The following is an 18475-nucleotide window of genomic DNA, read 5'->3' as shown; positions in this document are numbered from 1 at the left end:
AACATAAAAAGGGCAATACCAGGACCAAAATGATTTGAAGCTAAACTGACTCCAGGCAGGGCTTTAATGTGAAGAAAATAAATGCTAATCAGAAAGATTAAGAAGGCAGTAATGCTTTTGCAAAACAAAACAAAAATGCAAAGTTTTGGAGTTGCTACGTTAATGAAAGTATACTCTAGTGTGTAATCTTCACAATCTATTGTAATGAGGAAGTAGGTCTTAAAACAAACCCATTTGTTAGTATGTCATGGTTAAAAAAAAAAAAAAGAAAAAACCTTAATTGAGCCTTTTTGAACATATCGATCTGAATGAGCTTTTAACACTGATTAATCCGCGCGGTTAAAACCGGCCTTAGCGCAGATCCACTTTCATCAGCACGTGTTGCTCTTAGGACGATGAGTGTCTCGTAAATTTGAACGAGAAAAAAAAAACAACGTTTTGATCCTTGTCATGTAACAAAAAAAAAAAAAAAAAAAAAAAAAGCGTTAGAAATTGGTAAAACGTTAATCGACGTCCCGGACAAACTAATTAATGTGGAGTAATAATAGTCGAGCTGATAGAAAATAAATGTTCCTGTAAAAGTCGTGCAGGTGAACCGTGAGCCGTCGCCAGATGTCAGTAGATCTTTCCCGGATCACTTTCACTTTATTAGGTTGCTGCTTTGTCAGAGAAGGAGCAGCCATAAGCATGAAAACTTAAATAAACGACTAAATTATGAAACACGTGTCGACCTTCGTGCTGTAGACGTTTTCACTGATGTCGTTTACCGCGCCGGGTAGTGAAGTGCGCCATAATTCTTTAACGTGTGTGTGTGTGTGTTTGTGTGAGTGAGAAATCATGTTTATTGAATGTTGCACAAATATTTCTTTCCCTTGAATTTTAACCCATTTCCGTTTTTTTTTTCTGTTTTTTTTTTTTTTTTTTTTTTTACCCCTCCCTCTTTCCTCCTGTTTTCCTCCTCGGGGATCCAGAGAGACACTTTGATGTGTCTGATGTGATGGAAACCTTTCCCACATGTTAACTGATGGAAGTGGGCGGGGGAGGAGGAGGAGGAGGAGGGGGGTGAGGCTGTGGTGGCGCTCTCCTCTTTGAAATCTGCACCGCTCCCAGTGATGGGCTCTTCTCCACGGTCTCTTCTCAATGCTGTTTCACCACAGCAGCTCAGGGCGTTTTAATACATCAGAAACGAAGTGCCACCCGCAGGAAATCAAAACAATCAATACAGGCTGGGAGGAAATAAAATGTTCAAATTGTGTTTCTTTCCTCCCTCCCCCCCCGCCCCCCCTCTCTGTTTAGTGTTGTGTTTGAGAAGCAACAGTGGAGAGCAGCGAGGTTGGACAGAGAGGCCCTCCTGAGTGAGTACAACCAGGATTATGAATTTATGCTCTTTCTCCTCACACTGCTTTCAACAAACCTGAGTATTCATATATCTTCAATATGTCAAAATATGCATTGAATGCATGTTGTTGTTGTTTTTTTAAACAAATAAAATATCACTGTTTATATGAAAGCAAGCACCGGTTTTGTTGTCTGTTTGTTTAATTCCAGTATCTTATAATTAGTCATGTCCTTCATGTCCTGTAGAAACCATTTATCCCCAAAAGGTCTCCCAAAGGCACTTTGTCAGATGATTCAACTGGATTTTAGATTTTATTTTTTTATTTTATTGTTATCAATCTACCAAAGTAGAACTCAGTTGATATTAAAGTGTTCAAATCAACCAAATCTGGAGACTTTTTTTTTTTTCCACTGAAGAAGAAAATGTTCTTTATTGACAATGCAGGACTATTTTGTAATGCAGTGCATTTTTTTCACATTACTTTTGCTACACTAAAATATGTTTAGGCTTGCATCACTGTTAAAAGCACCAAAAAAAATATTAAGTCTACATAACCCCCCTAATGGCATCGGTTTGTCACCAGATGTCGTTGTTGGGTACATTCAGATATACAAAAAAAAAAATACAAAAAAAAAATACAAAAAAAAAAAAAAAAAAGCTGCCACACATCGTGAAAATAACACAAATCACGTTCCTGAAACCGTTTTTTTTTTTTTTTGTATCAGTGATTTATGGGCTAACTGATCAACGTCAGATGAATTGAGTCTTTGCCACGCCTGCTCTATGAGCTTATACTGGGGTTGAAGGGCGGAAGGCCGATAGGATTTAGTGACTGATGGCAGATGGCAGTCTTAACAGTAGCCGAGGAGATGTTCTGCTGGTGGAAATAAAGGAATTAATGGTGAGGCCGCAGAGAGATCTGTGCGCGGAGGTTTGCTCCGAATAAAAATTACAACGTCGCTGCCATATAAACCAAGCAAGTCCAGATCGTGACTCCTTTGAAGTGTCGCCCTTGTGCGCATGTCGGGTGTGTGCAGCCTGCTGTCATGTGGGCTCATTGTTTACATGCTGCCGAGATTTCAGAGAGGGCGTGTATGTGTGTGTGTGTGTGTGTGTGTCTGTCCTGTGAAATAGGTCCCTGCATTTACGAACGCACTTGTGGAAATAATGTTTTTCTCCCCACTCAGACAGGTTATGTTGTATCTCTGTTAATGTGACATGATTTGAGGAGATACGTTTCAGGACCATGGCCAGCTCCACGGCGAGAACAAAAGGCGGATTTGCGGCTCTTGATGTCAGGGACTATCTGCTTTTTACTGTCCACATGAAAAACGAAAACCCCTCAGAGCAAACACCTGCTGCCTTCTTCATTCTATTTTCCTCTCTGTTTTGAGGAAAAGGCATCCCTTGACACTGAGCTGCCTCATGTATAAATTACCTAACATATTCTTGGCTGTATGCCTTCATCCAAAGGGCATTTTCCCGCATGATTTTAATGTCTATGTGCAGTCTGTATAGTACTATACTTTACAGACCTAACTATTTGGCCACGAGTGTGGGCTTTGCATGTTTTCCCCTGGTTGCTCTGGTTTCTGGACATCAGTTTGGTGAATTAGTGACTCCATCCATCCATTTTCTTCTGCCTATCTGAGGTCAGCTCATGGTGGCACCAGGTTGAGCACATTAGCCCAGATTTACCTCTCCAATATTTTGCAGCTCTTCCTCCCAAAGCATTCTCAGGCCAGATGATACATATAATCCCCCCAGCGTGTTCTGGGTCTACACGCTGATTTTATTTTCTCACCTGGTGAAATAACAAAAAATGTAGTCATCAATTCCAGAGCAGAACCCAGAATTGGGGATTTTTTTTTAAATTATTATTATTATTATTATTTTTTTTTTTTTTTTTTTTTTTTTATCTATTTCCCCAGGTGAATAAAAAAAACAGTTGAGATAAAAATCTGTTTTTCCATGATGACCTGGCCAAAAGGACAGCGAAGTTAGACGTAAACTGCACGTTAATTACATACAATATAATACAAAACATTGTAATACAAACATACATCACAAGCATAACAAGTTTTACAAGACAAGAGCTTGAATGTACAAAGAATGCATCACAAAACTAATAATAATTTGAGGAGGAACAGTTTATACTAAAAGCTGTTGTTAGCTTTTCTGGTTAGAGAGATTAGAAAGGCTGTTGAGTCAAGCCATTGGTTATGCAATCGACTGTCGACGTGTGTCTGTAGAAACATTATGTTGTCAGACTGAGGATGTGTCCATGATGTTCCTCTTGGCTAATGTGAGGTGGGATTGGCTTCAGCCTTTGTAGACACTGCACTGGATAAGTGGATAGATGTGCATTTATAGCCTTCATGCAAGCAAATATGACAATTATCATTTAGGTCATGCAGGTCTATAAGCATTAAATGCCACAAATGGCTGCTGAACTTAGCCATTCAGGACAATACCAGATATAACAGTTGTTTAGTAGGGTATTTAAGATGTTTATTATCACTCTGTTTATGCAAATACAGTCATGTGAAATGCTTTGGCTATGAGGCTCCATTACAGAACAAATTAAGAAAATAAAATGCAATAAAATGTATAGACTATATTAACACAATTTAATTATATTTACAAGATTTTATAAAAATTGATATCCATAGATAGAAAATGAAAATGAATGAAATACCAACTAGAATAAGGAAAATCAATGAAGCAAAAATAGTAATCCTAATAAGCGTTAATGACAAATCATAAAAACCCACCCGGCAGTCTTTGCATTCATATATGTGTTATGCTTTGGCTTCCCCCCCCCCCCCCCCCCCCCCCCCCAACCCTCCCTTTCGTCTTTCTCCGGCTGTCAGAGGACTGGTATTTTAGCGATGGTCCCTAGCGGCAGACATCACGGCTCATACAGCCCAGGGGAGGGATGGAGCTGAGATGGACAGGGAGGGAGACACCGGCTTACGACGTCAAAGGAGTACAGACACACACACACTGGGAGAGGGAGAGGAGAGGAGAGGACGGCCAGCCAGACTGCCAATTCCCTACGGTCTACTGAAGGAAGCCTAAATATTCATCTACCATAACACTCTCTGTTTAGCCAAGCCAGTAAGAGATTTGTTTATTTTTTTATATAGCAGATTCATTCGGAAAAAAAAAAAAAAAAAAATCGGAGCATCTGTCAGGAAAGAGCAGGGGGGTAAACAACAAGCAGATCTGGAAAAGCACGCTCATGCCGAATAAAGGACCGTCGCTGGATGTTACTTGGGTTATTTTAGGTGGGGGGCAGGCCTAACTTGTTACGGGATTAAAAGAGGCTCTGACAGACAAATTAACTGAGTAATTTAGGTTTAATAACTAAATAACAGCGAGTGGAAGAAGAAAGGCATCCAGTGATCGCGCCGATTCTTTGCCACGTACAGCACCACAGGTATTTTTTTTTATTTTTTTTAATATTTTTTTTTTAACTCTTTGTTGTTCTGTGATTTTAGTTGTTTTTGGTCTGATGTGTAAAATCCTGTGCAGGTCATTGTTGTTGTCACCGCTGTCTTGACAAAGAGAGCGCAGGTCTCCAGCTGTGATGACAGACACACTGTCATGTTTCTGTGGGGGCTCGATCACAGGCGGCCTGTAGACACGAATTCAGTGCGAGGAAACATTGTGTTTACTATTATTTACTACATCCGACGTCGGATTTTTGTTTTTAATTTAATGTTATGCGAGGACAATATATCTCAGCTCTGTAGCCCAAAATAATGTGTAATGATCCATAATGTCCACGAGATGCCAAAAATATGAAAGTTACGAGATTATAACTTAATGTTGGTAATTAATATACATAAATGAATGTTTTGTCGGTGTATTTTATGCAATTAAAACTCAAAATGGTGGCTCCAGTAGTTGTAAGTATGTCAAAAAAAAGATGTGTAATTGCATGCAGTCCACTATGTCTATAGGATTTATAGCTCTTTTAGATATTACTGCGTATCTATGACAACAACCGTGAGTTCATATTGGTGTTAGGTTACTTTAAAAGCATTTTCGTTTATATTTATATTACTATAAATACAATAATCTATGCAACAATCAAACTGTTATGTGTTTTATTGTGTCATCTGTACATACTGCTGACATCTACTGTAGTATTTGGACGACCATGTCTCTAAGGGTGTAGAAACTATTATTTCTGCCTCCCATTTCCACTGAACGCTCCCATCTGCACTTCTATCCTCGGCCTCCTGTTTGCACCTCCTGTGCAGTGTGAGTTTAAGCCTGCAGGCTCCTGTCTGCTCCTCCTGACCGCCTCCATCTCTGTGTGTGTGTGTGTGTGTGTGTGTGTGTGTGTGTGTGTGTGTGTGTGTGTGTCTGTGTGTTATTATTCCTACCCAGACTTCTAAATGAAGGAGCCTGACGCAATCAAGCTCTTTATCGGGCAGATACCCCGAAACCTGGAGGAGAAGGACTTGAAGCCCATCTTCGAGCAGTTTGGCAAGATCTATGAGTTGACGGTGATAAAGGACAAATATACAGGGATGCACAAAGGTAGGACCAAGAAATCTCAGGGAGCACAGTATGGGGAATAATGTTGATTTTGAATGTGTTAGAGTTGTGGAAAGACAGTTTCTCCTCTGTATCCTCCAGCTAATTGAATTTCCAATAAATATGGGTGAGGTTGAATGATTCGTTATTGAGCTGATGTCCCTTTGGTGCATTTTAAAGACCCCCGAGAGGCTAAACACCCAGTGTACCATTGATCTAAAGAGGAAATCTGACCGACATTTGGATGAAAGTTTATGTCCTTACTTTGGCTGTAGATTCTGGTTAGTATCCTCATATGGGGGAAAAAAAAATTCTTCAGTTCAACTGACCTCTATGAAAATTGATTTGTTTAGGTCAAAGAAAAACATATTTTTCAAATTTGGCCAAATACTTTATTTTGATTGAAATGTATTTGTTTATTTTTAATATATGACCACATATGAGTGTTTAATATTGTGTTTTCATGTTGCTATGCTTTGTAAGCTTTGCCCTGTTCATTAAGAGCAGTTTCAATTCAGTGTCCAGACTCAGGACAAGAGAAAGAGACACAGACAGTTACCACTAACTCTTGGGTTAAAGGCCAATACACTCTTTAACTATAATCCATCTACTATATTCAGATTGATCGGTGAAATAATTGACTGTATAATAACAATGGACATTTAGACACATCTGGAATATTGTTGAACACAATGAGTATGTTGCCCCAGGGCATGCTGGCACCTCAAAATACTACAATATATATTCAAAAATACAATATTTACTCTTGATATTAACTCTTGGCTTTGGTCAAACTCTAGAATTTAAATTCATAGACCACAAGAGTGCAGAAATAATCCCAGATTGTTTGAATTATGTATATATAGAGAATGAGCTGCGTTGTTGTACTTTTTACAGTGTAAAATGCTGCACAGAAAGCTAGCTGTCTGACATCAATCCCAGAACAAATATTTTGTCAGTCAATAATTTGCTTCACGTGGCGGTATCAATCAGTTTGAAAGTGTTGGTGCCACCCACTGCTACTACTCTTCGTCACATGCTAAACAGGCCTATCTTACTTTCGAAGCAACACGTTCAAGATCCTGTGTGACAGATGGACTGAAGCTGCTGAAAGTGATCGAAGCAAAACAACGATCCTTGGTGTCATTCCTAATGCAAATCTAAGCAAGGAAAACAAAGGCTTTCATAAAGCCACATAAACCGTCAGTCATTTGGGAGACGTATGGGCCAGGTGGTGTCACTCCTCTAACACCTATAACACCTATTCTGCATACATTTACATATTCATGATCCGTGGGAGCCCTAAAGGTTAATGAAGGCCTCTCTCCATTATGTGGGACTGCATACATTTTGCTGGAACAGCGTGATATTAAATACTCATTCAGACTGTTTGTGTCTGAGTAGTCTCCAGGTATTATGATTTAATAATTCCATAGAAGTCTGCTGCTACTGGGAGGACTACTTAACAAAATGACAGTTGTTCATCGCGGTCTAATTTAAGGTGGGAGGCATTTTTGGAGAATTTTCTGACCCAGAAATGTTGTCAGTTTTAATTCATGTTCCTAAAAGCAAACCACATATATCAAAAGGCACATTTATAATCTGGCAGTAATGTTTCTGTCTGCATGCCTTTGGGCCAGATACAATAACATGCCTCAGCCAAAGCTGGTATTATATTTAGCATATGTGTCTGACATTAAAAATGCACTCACAGTTTGCTGATCTTCTACTGCCTGTCTGTCTCCAGGATGTGCCTTTCTGACATATTGTGCACGTGAGTCCGCCCTCAAAGCCCAGAATGCACTGCACGAGCAGAAGACACTACCAGGGGTGAGTGTCGTTGTCTTTATGAGTCCTCAGCAGCTCACACAAAGGGAACAGAATAACTGCCATGCCTGGCTGTCTACACACAGACACACATGGACACACTGTGACACGGGAAAATTAACCAAGTTTGACATGTGGGGTTGACTTCCCCCTTTAGCTGATATGCACCAATAAAGGTCACAGGCTGCTCTCCCTCTTATGTTTCATATGTGATGCATCCAGACATATCCATCCAGTTAAGGCATGAGTCATCTCGCTACATGTCACGGGTCGAAAGAGACAGCTACGAGGCTCGCTGCTGGAGTGACTTTGCCAGTTCTTATTCTCTTTGATGTTTCTCTTCCTTTCTGTGTCTCTGTCTTTCTCTCTCTCCTCCGCCTCCTCCTCTTCTCTCCTCTCTTCCCATCCATCTCTCCCTCTGAATCCTAATCAAAGTTAAACCTAGCTTTATTAGCATAGCCAGGCAGCAGGTGTGCTGCCAAATGACATTTCTAGAGCTAAATATGACATGACAGCCGCGTCTCTATAATAACCGACTATATGGGAGACAAGGCGACAAGGCGACAAGGCAAGGAATTACTGAGACAGAGTGTGCTCCCAGACTTGGCGCTGCTTCCTCTTTTACAACAAGGCTTTACCCCTGTTTCCTTTTGGTTATTTTTGTTGAACTCTACATCACTCACTTCTTTTTTTTTTTTTTTTGTCACCCTCTCCAGAATGGCAGCTTGTGACTAGTTTTGGAGGGTAGAAATAAGAAGCAGGTAAACAATGTAGGGCTACAGCTCAGGATTATTTTTTGGGATCGATTAACTGTTTAGTTTGAAAATAGAGAAATATGCCAATAGCAAGTTCACAGAATCCAAAATAATGCAGTGAAATTGCTTGTTTTTGTCCTACTAATAGTCAAAAAAACAAATATAGCCAAGTGAATTTCACAGAACACATTTAAGAAAGCAAGAACCAACAATTTTTTTTTTTTTGACCTTTTGTTCTATTAATCTTGTTGATAGTTGGAAAATCAATCGATGAATAATTTCTCTCATTCCATCTTAACTGTGAAGTTTAGCTGCTTTTCTTTGTTTTACGCGGTTATAACAGCATTATCTTTTAAGTTGTATGTTTTGGTAGCACAAAATAAGACTTTTGGGGAAATTATTATGGACATTTTATAGTCACAACATTTAAATAATTTATAAAGTAACCGTTAACTGAGACTCTAAAGCAGATACAAGGTCCGACCATCACATTTTTCCGATATCTTGATTTTTCCTTAAGAATGATATGATTGTTAAAATTGTTGGCATTTAAACTTCTGTTAATCGACTAATTGTTTCAGCACTTGTACGTTATTGTAACGGAAGACGTGGAGTTACCTGGGACGTAGAAACAGTGTGAAGGCTGGTATTAAGGTGGCAACAAAAGAAAATTCCCATTGTTAGCGTGACAGAAGCGTGACCTTCTTGACCTCTTGTCGGGGATCAGCAGGGCCCAGTGCCCCATGCTAAACCCCTCTCCCTGCTGGGTTTGTACTCTAGCGGCTCTCCTCCTCACAACCTCTTACCTCTAAGCCATTTGGAACAAGCTAAACCCTGCCGTGTTCTCCCAATCCTTCTCTACCCTGCCCCCTCCCCTGCCAAAAGAACGAAAACCATCTTATTAGCTCCTTGCACGCCCACACGGACAAGATCTGCTTCCCACCCCTGCCACCAGCTGTGGTGTAATTGTCATCTAATTGCACCTGCACTGCCAAAGAATAATTAACTTTGGCATCTCATGGCCAGGGAGATACAAAAGAAATAACATGATAGCAATTATAGGCCTGAGAAGAGAGAGCTTAAATGAAAGCACACCTGAATATAGAGAAAGATGAAAGATGTCATTAACAGACAGCTCTGCTTTTTTTTTCTTTTTTTTCCTGTTTTTTTTTTTTTTTTTTTTTTAAGTGTTTCTCCTTTCTGGAGAGAAAGAGTCGATCTTTACAGCTTTTTATTTTTTTTATTTTTTTTATCTGCTTGCTAACAATGGCAAAAGAAGGAAAGAGAAAGAAGTCAGGCAGGGGCGAACAGATGGTTGTATCAGAGTGGCACCTGGCCTTGTGTTTAATTTCAGGTGAGAGAGTCCGTCTCGAAGTGAGAGGGGGAGGAAGAGTGTCAAAAGCACATTCAGCTGATAGCGAGGAAGGAAAGTGAGAGAATGGCGGTGTCAGGAAGGAGAGGGAAAATACGGCAGGTGCAATAAAAGTCTGATTCAGATTCACTCTGAGTGTGGAAATGGAGGTTCGGAGCAGAAACGTTTGTCTTCCTGAGTGCGACTCTCTCTTACCCACTTGGACGTCTTGTACTCTTGTCCCCTCTGTTCTTATCGCTTTATCTCTGTACTGTCTCAGGCCATTTGTCTGGCCCAGTCAGCTGTTGTCAGGCTCCTAGAGACAATAACATCCACATTATGGCACATTAAACCAGGCCATTTAACAAAGCTCCAAAACTGAACTTACATTTCAGTGACTTTTGATAAATACGTGTTAAATAAGGTCATTAGAGCTGAAATGAATCGACATAATTGAAAATGAATCAGCAGTATTTTCACAATCCATTAACGTGCAAATCATTTCTCAAGAAAAACTGGCAAATATTCACGGGTTTCTGCATCTTATATGAACATATTTTGTGGTTTTTCTTGGGCCTCCGATATGCTATATTTAGGTTTTTTGGAATATTAGTCAGACAAATTATTTTAAGATGTGACAATGGGAAGTTGTGATTAATCATGACTATAATCAGGGCACTAAATGAAAAGTCTGACATTTTGGGAGGTACGCTTGTTTGCCTTCTTGCTGTTTTATGGAAAAATCAATACCATTATTATTATCGGTGAATATGAACCTGCAGCCATGGCTCGTTGTTTCGGTCTTTATGCTAAGCTAAGCTAACCAGCCAGCAGCTGTAGTTCATGTATACTGTACAGACATGGGAGCGCTATTGATCTCTTTATCAACGCTCAACAAGAAAGGCAATTAAAATGTCTCCCTAAATGTGGAACTGTTCCTTTAATCAATGAGGAAAAGAATTTGTCAGACCCGGCTGTAAAGCTCATATGTGCTTCGCTTGTCGCAAAATATATTGCTGCTCATTAACACTCACTTAAAATGATATTTGCCACAATGCCTCACTGTTAATTTCAAATCTAATATCTAAATTCAATTGTGAAACTGTGCCCAAGTGGGAAAGTAGCTGCGTGTGTGTGTGTGTGTGTGTGTGTGTGTGTGTGTGTGTGTGTGTGTCTGTGTATATTTGCATGTGCAGCGGGGGAAGGGAGGGCAGGTGTTCACACTAATACGCTTTAATGAAGGTTGTGTGCTTGTGTGTGTGTGTGTGTGTGTGTGTGTGTGTGTGTGTGTGTGTGTGTGCGCGTGTGTGTGTGTGTGTGTGTGTGTGTGTGTGTGTGTGTGTGTGTGTGTGTGTGTGTTTTGTGCATAACTGTCTGTTTGCTTTTGTGTGCACGTGTTTCCGTGGAGAGTACACATCCAGAGATGTGGATGGATGGAAGTTGCAGAGTTTTATGATGAGCTCCTCTCAGGTTTCTTCATTCACTATCTGCTATCTGCTGCGTTATGAGAGTGAAATCTGTGCTGCGAGGCCTTCTGTGTTTAAGCTGCCCATATGAGAGGAAAGAGCCCTTTTTGAGTGGAACATCTGACTAAGCCTGACATTTACTCAGACATAAGGACGCAGACAGAGCAGACAGAGGGGTTTTATCAATAGTCTGAAAAAAAAAAAAATACATATGCTAAATTTAGCCCAGACTTTTTCACGCCGGATATGAGATGAGAGGAAGTTGTAGAGCAGAATGTTGTAATTTGTACCCTTAATGGTTTAGCAAACGGTCTGTAGACACACATGAACAGTTTCACGGTGATATTAACAATCGCTTATATACCTGTTAGTTACTACACACTTATTCAAGATTTGCATTTTTTTTCCCTTTATTTATGGTAAAAGACGATTTAAATGTAAAAACTGACATTTTATGTGTAACATAAGAAGAAGAAAAAAACCATTACAAAAACACACAGTGGGCGCTCAGATTTGCTCCACTGACGGCTGAAACATGCTGCTATGATGTGAACACGAGCGTGTGACCTGCAACTTCATGTATCTGACAGTAAGCAGATAAAGCAGGGCCCCCGTATGTAACCTATATCTGGATGTCGGTGATGTGTGGGGATGAGGATGATCACCACAGTTGGAGCCAATGTGTTCACTTGATGAATCTATCTGGAGTTAAGTGTGCATTCATGCATCAAGTCATTTACATATGCATGCATATCAATGCGCGGGACAGGCGGCGCTCGCTGACAACAACAGAAAAGAGGGCTCGTCCTCTGTACGTCACTCTGGGGCGACTGTAATGATGAATGCAGATTGGATTTATGGAGGTGGTAAATGGGTGTGAATTAGAGAGAAATTGGATAAATGAAAAAGGAGGGGTGGGGGGCAATAATGGAGGGTGGGGGGAGGGGAGGAAGAAATGAATGAAAGTTTGACATAATGAACAGTGGGTGGCAGTATGGGTGGAGGGGGCTGGAGGTGCATTGAGGCAGTGCGTTTATCAGCTTAAATACAGACATCTGTTCCTGAGAAATAGTGTGTTTTGGGGGGTTGGGAGTGTGTGTGTGTGTGTGTGTGTGTGTTTTTGTGTGTACGAGTGTGTAATGTGTGGTGAACGAACATACATAAATGTAGTAGAGAAGGGCTGATGTCTCAAAACTTATTAGGCTCTTTGAACTTTGTTGCAGGAGTCGTTTTCTTATGAGCATGCATCTATGTGGGCTGGACTGGAGGTAAAGTGTGTAAAACTGTGTGCGAATTAAAAAAAGTTAAGAACAAAAAAGAAAAGTAGGACATGGACCCTATCCGTGTAGACACACACACACACACACACACACACACACACACACACACACACACACACACACACACACACACACAGAAATCTGCCTGTGATTCAGTTCTTTTCCCCCTCTGCTCCACTGAATCGAGTCAAACAACACTTGACATGAATATTTATCAGTCAAAGGAGACAAAACAATTGAGAGTCAACCCGAGTGTTCATAGAAATTTACTCTTTGATATTCAGTTTCTCCACTTTGAAGGATTTTTGTTGGCTGTCTGACAAAACGGCTGAATGTCAGCTTCGAGAACTGTCAGCTTCGCCTTAGTACCGGACAGACTAGTGAACCCTGTATGAGTAGGAGACGACACTGGGAAGCGGCTTTGACACTGAAGACTGGGACATTGATTAAATATTATTGAACTGTACAGGCGTTGTGCTGCCAGTCTCTTTGTGTTTGATTGATTTAGCGAGTGGCTGAATTCAGGAGATGGTTGAGTTTCTCTCTGCTTTGTGTGCCTGCCTGCCCATGTGTGTGTGCGCATCTGCGTGTGCATCCACGTGTGGAAACATTAACAGGCCGCAATTATGTATCTCTGCTTTTTTTTTTTGTCCCAGCCTCTGCCGCTTTGTTCCAACTCTTTGTGCGAGTCCACGATCATGGTTGTCTTTTAATCTCCCTTTTTTTTTTCTTTTTTTTTTGGTCTTTTTTTTTTTTGTCGGTGACTATACCAATTTCCACCTGTGTTTCTTCTTTTTCCCCCGGGTGAATTCGCGAGTGCATCTCAGCGTAAGTGCATTTGCAACGAGGAGGTAGATGAGGAAGCGAGAGAGCAAAAGCAGCAGAGACGGGAGAGGAACAGAGGGGAGGGGGAGGCGGGAGGTGGCAGGTTGATTACGGTCGCAGGTCTCGTTGCCTGGAGACGGCGGGGACGAGGGATGCCAGGTTGCTAGGCGACCAGCACGATGCAATGACCAGCGCTGTGTGATGGAGCGGAGGGGAGGCAAAGACGGAAAATTGTCTTTGTGGCCCCCCGCCCCACCCAACTACACCTCCTCCCCTCCTCCCATCCTCCCCTCCTCCCCCTACCCCTCCAGCTCTGCCTCCCTGCTGTAAATGTTCTTGAAAGAGCAGGGGTGATGGTATCTGCTGATATATTTACCATGCAGAGTGTCTGCTTTTTAGGGTAGACGAGCAAAATGGATTGAAATTGGAGAGAAAATAGGCGTCAGAAATGTGTCCCTGTATAGACTTAACAACACCGGCTGAGCTGAGAGTATACAGATTATCATCTGCTTTGTGGGACATAATAGAAAGGCGAGAAAAATGTCATCTTCAATATGCTTTACTCACTCAGTCCTCTATCTAAAACACATTTACGACGCGGTAGCTGATGTAAATGCATTTACATCGAGTGGGTTTGTATGAACGTTGATGGAGGAGGGGGTCATGCATTATGGCGGAGGGGTCGAGCTGTGATTTGATTGGATCATCTATGGATTTAATATCTCATAATCCTTGTGAAATCCCTCACGGCATCACAGAAAGAAAAGATTAAGTATGTGTGGATGGGTGCTCATGTTGCTGAGACCGACAGACAGCAGTAGACACAGTATTGTGTGTTTAGTCGGAGGAGGGCAGATATGATATCTGCGCTTTGTGTTTGGAGATGGAGCGCAGGGGGAGGAAAAAAAAAAATCAAATAGCAAAAAACACACTGGTGTAATGGGTTGTTGATCAGGCAGGTTTTGCCTGTGTGTTGTCTGTGCACAGTATGGGACTGTTTTTGTAAACAAGCCTAAGAGAGAAAGGGGATGGGAGGGGAGCAACAGGAGGAGGAGGGGAGAGAGCAAATTACTGTAAAGTGTGTGTTAGTGGTTGAGGCTTAGAGGGAGATATTTTTCTCCCTGTTTCTGCATCTGCTCACGAGGCAGCGCCAACATTCAACAGGCACGAACGCTCCCTCCATCATCCCTTTTGTTTTTCTCCTGTTCGATGTCTTTCATTTTTCCCTCCCCTGCTCATCTCCCCACTTCCTCCCTCGCACATCTAATCCCTCCATCTCTTGACCTAGAAGCACCCTTTGTCCTCCTCATTTGTTTTGCACCCTTCTCTTCCGCACATTGTTCAGGGCAACCTTGTTTACCTGATGCAGGGTTCTCATCACTGGGGTTGTCATGACGATGCCCGTGTGAGCGCGGTCTTCGTCAGAGCGGCGGGGCTGGTTGCCGTGCCGATGTGAAGTGGCGCAGCCTTGATGGCCTCCACTTCTCACTGTTTTCCCTCTTGTATATTCTAGTTCCAATCTCCTGAGCCATCTGCTGTGCTTCTCCTTATCACCACCACCGTGGCCTTCACTGTTTGTCTTCCTGCAGTGAAATATGGGCCAGGGGATTTTTTTTTTTTTTTTTTATAAGCATCGTTCAAACATGCTATCAATCAAAGATGTCACATAAACTAATGCCATGAGTTTGTAGAATCAGCTTTGATTACTTAACTTTAATCTAAAATGAATTATCTATTATGTTTCTTTTAAAAGCAACCTAATCCGATTCTGTTTTTATTGAAGAATTCATCAATGTATATTGCTTTTATAATGGCACAGCATGTACACAGGGTCATAGCAACCACAGAGGACAACAAGGTATCGTTCACTGTGTCTGTTTTCAAAATATTGGCTAGTATTTTTGAATTTAGGCCTGTATGTCACATCAGTGCACTACATATTATTTGCATATTATTATTTAAATGAAAGCTGTTCCCGTTTTAATATCTGATCAGTAAAGGAAGAATCATTCAGCTTTGATTTTACGTTTCAAACTGCCTAATTTGCTCCCATCTACACACCTTTTTTAAGCAAAAAATTATTTCAGTTCAAACATTAGAATTTTTTTTTTCATAATTCTGAAGCTCACGAGCTGAAAAAGCATTAAGAACTGATTAAATGAGACATAAAACAAGACAAAAATGTTTGAAAATGATGAAATAGGAACCAGAGGCCCAGTGTTTCCAACCAAATCTGCTTAAAATGAAATCTGAACACAGAATAGGTGATTTTCTGAGATCCTGGCTGCAGCACAAATTAATATAGCTTGTTATTTAAAACAAAATACGTGTAAAAGAGTACAAATGTAATCACAGCATGGGTAGCAAAGAAACGAGTGCAGAGTGCAGTAGTAAATAGTGTACTCATTCTGCACAGGTTTCTGTTACACTCTGTACTGTAGGTGTACAAATAGCATATAGAATGATTGGTAAAGGGGTAAACAGTGGACAAGAGACGACGAATGGGCCCTATTATAATAAGACCAGTGATATTTGTTGAGAGCTTTACCCTGAGTACACAAACGTTAGCACGCAGGCCCCGTCAGGATGACGTTGTCTTCCCTGCTGCAAATTTTTGACTGAGGACAAAACTTTAGCTATAATTTAAACTGAAATTACTATTCATTGGCTGCAAGAGCAGACCTCTATTTGCTTGACTGATTGGAAGATCTATTCTATCATCCTATTAATTGGTGCGATCAATTGGCTGCTCTCAATGAGGAGGCACAGGGGCCCTCTGCAGCAGGTGCTGGTGGTATTTCAGGAGGCGGTGACGCGCGGTGGTGACGTGCAGACGACTGTGTTTGATCATGCGGGTCCTGGCGGCGGAGCGCGACCGCGGCGGCGATCAATAATGTCTCCTGGTGACCGATCACAGCGGATCAATCAGTGACACGGGATCAGTGACTGGCTGAAATGTCACCAGCTCCATAATTAAGACCTTCATTAAGCCACAGTTAACAGAGTGTCACTCTGTTGCTCTCACCTCGACTCATCACCCCTCCCTGACTCCTTCACTCCGCACATCCCCCACCTCCCGCCTCCTTTCCTCCATATGCTCCTTCCCTTCTCCTCAATCCCTCTCAATCCAACACTTCTCCCCCTTTCTTCCCTCGCTTGTTCATTATTTTTCTTTCTTTTTCCCCCACTCAATACCTCTTTTCACCATTTGTGTGCTCTATACATTTGAAAGACAAGCTGCCAGTGAAAGCACTCATGTGTGCACTATTTAATTTCGGGGTTTAGTTAAATGGTGGCAAGGACAATGGAGAAATAAAGGGAAAACATTATTTCAGCAGCTTGTCTTTTGATGCATTATGAAAAGGTTACTTAATCCATCTCGTGTTGTGTGTTCTCTCCTTTTTCTTTATTTCACATATTATTCCTTCCTTTCTAACCCTGCACTCATGCTCCTCTGTCTCTCTGTCAGGCTCAGGATCTCTTCATATTCTGATGCTGTGTGCTCCTTTAATCCAGATTAGCTGGCGAGTGTTCTTAATCTTATCACTTCCCCAATCCCGCGTGGGTGTGTGCTTTTCCTGGTTTTGTGTGATAGGGGGAGAGGGAACGATAGACGTCAGGATTAGAACAGATTCTGAGAGAGACTCTGAGGGAGGAAGAGCGACTGCGTTAAACTGCACATCTAATATCACACATATCAGTGTCAAAAAAAAAAAAAAAAGCAAAGGAGAGAAATTAGTGTGTAAAAATAGGAGAATGGAGCACAGGCCAAATTCACAAACATTCATACATGCACAAAGACGCCACAATTACATCGTATTACAGCAACAATTGCATTTACATCAAGCGTTACATAATGCAAGTGTGCATAAATATCATCTTTTGTCATTTACAAGACGGTAGGGGCTACATCTCGATTAAATGCCACGCTAACACTCCAACTAGTGCCAGTTATTTCTTAAATTGTAGTCATTTGTTTTCCCCTGTGTTGATCACTGCCCCCTGACCTGTATTTAAAATGAAGGTGCTGTGTCTTTCCAGATGAACCGCCCGATCCAAGTGAAGCCGGCAGACAGCGAGAGCAGAGGGGGTAAGAGACAGCTGTCCCTACAGACACGCAGCACCTGTTCAAACAACGACACCTTTTACACTGTACACCACTAAAAAATACCAATGTTTACAAGTCAGGCGAGTGTTTAACGACATCTAAGCACTTAACAAAAATTTGTAGGTACGGTTCATAACCATGTGACTCTGATACCACCACAATGATGAAGATAATATCAGCAGCTGGTGAAGAAACATTTCTGAAATAATCAGATGTTCATGGAGAATATGTCAGATTTTATCATCCCTTCAGAAGATTCAGACTGAGGAGTAGATTCAGCTGCTTGTTAACATGGATGTTTTGTTGCTGTCAGACTACACCCGTGCACCACACACTGTGCTCAGCCTCAGTGGCTTTAAAGCTTCATATTCAAACAACTATAAATGTGCTGGAATTGCAGAGCAGTTTATACAAGCGCTTATAAGGACCCGTCTGCACTAATATCTGATCAATCACTCACGTAATCAGTTCATTTTCTCCCACTTTTCAAGATTGGTGAGCACACTTTATAATCTGAAGCTCTTTGCAAAGACTTAAATCACTGTTTTGTATTTTTTGTTTGTTTTTTGTGAGTCATGTACTGTTGCTCTTTTTTCCAAAGAGTTAAATGGCAGCTGTTGGCTTCACTGAGGTCAAACAATCAACTTTAAAAGTTGAAACTCGCTTGAGAGGCAGTCGATACTCCATCACACATTCTGGGTGTTTACTTTTGTCCAAATGGTTTCATGCAGGTGGAAAAGCTCTGATGTCTGAGTCAGAATCTGAGACACTATCCAGATCTCTGTTTCACAGCATCCAATTTGTTCTCATAGGGCTTTTTTCACTACAGTTTGACATGCCATGTTAGGAGAAGCACAGGTGCAGATAATAAAATTAATGATGGCTGAATTCCATTTAGCTGCCTCGGTTTCAGGGTCCTGGTGTTGTGCACGCTGGCTCACTGACACACTGTGACAGATCAAAATGTCTGCTG

The 18475-nt window shown here is 41.3% G+C and overlaps 1 protein-coding gene across 5 annotated transcripts in view; it reads left to right on the top strand.

Annotated features, from left to right (window-relative positions):
• Positions 1 to 18475, top strand: part of celf3a (cugbp, Elav-like family member 3a) — a 34399-nt gene that overhangs the window by 2086 nt on the left and 13838 nt on the right. For 3 of the 5 annotated variants that reach the window (XR_011179671.1, XM_069176771.1, XM_069176768.1), the window contains exons 2-6: positions 972 to 1355; positions 4213 to 4781; positions 5741 to 5893; positions 7638 to 7720; positions 17436 to 17484. Coding sequence is in view for 4 of the 5 variants with exons in the window: in XM_069176771.1 (XP_069032872.1) it covers positions 5749 to 5893; positions 7638 to 7720; positions 17436 to 17484 (277 nt within the window). In the remaining variant the exon portion in view is untranslated. The remainder of the gene's footprint in view (positions 1 to 971; positions 1356 to 4212; positions 4782 to 5740; positions 5894 to 7637; positions 7721 to 17435; positions 17485 to 18475) is intronic. The other 2 variants (XM_069176769.1, XM_069176770.1) reach the window with 2 other exon arrangements.

The sequence above is a fragment of the Embiotoca jacksoni genome, unplaced genomic scaffold, assembly GCF_022577435.1.
Source record: "Embiotoca jacksoni isolate LCO1_2020_lvr unplaced genomic scaffold, fEmbJac1.0.p SCAF_7, whole genome shotgun sequence".
Taxonomy (NCBI): Eukaryota; Metazoa; Chordata; class Actinopteri; family Embiotocidae; genus Embiotoca; species Embiotoca jacksoni.
The sequence above is the reverse complement of the archived record's forward strand: the minus strand, read 5'-3'. Positions and strand labels throughout refer to the sequence as shown.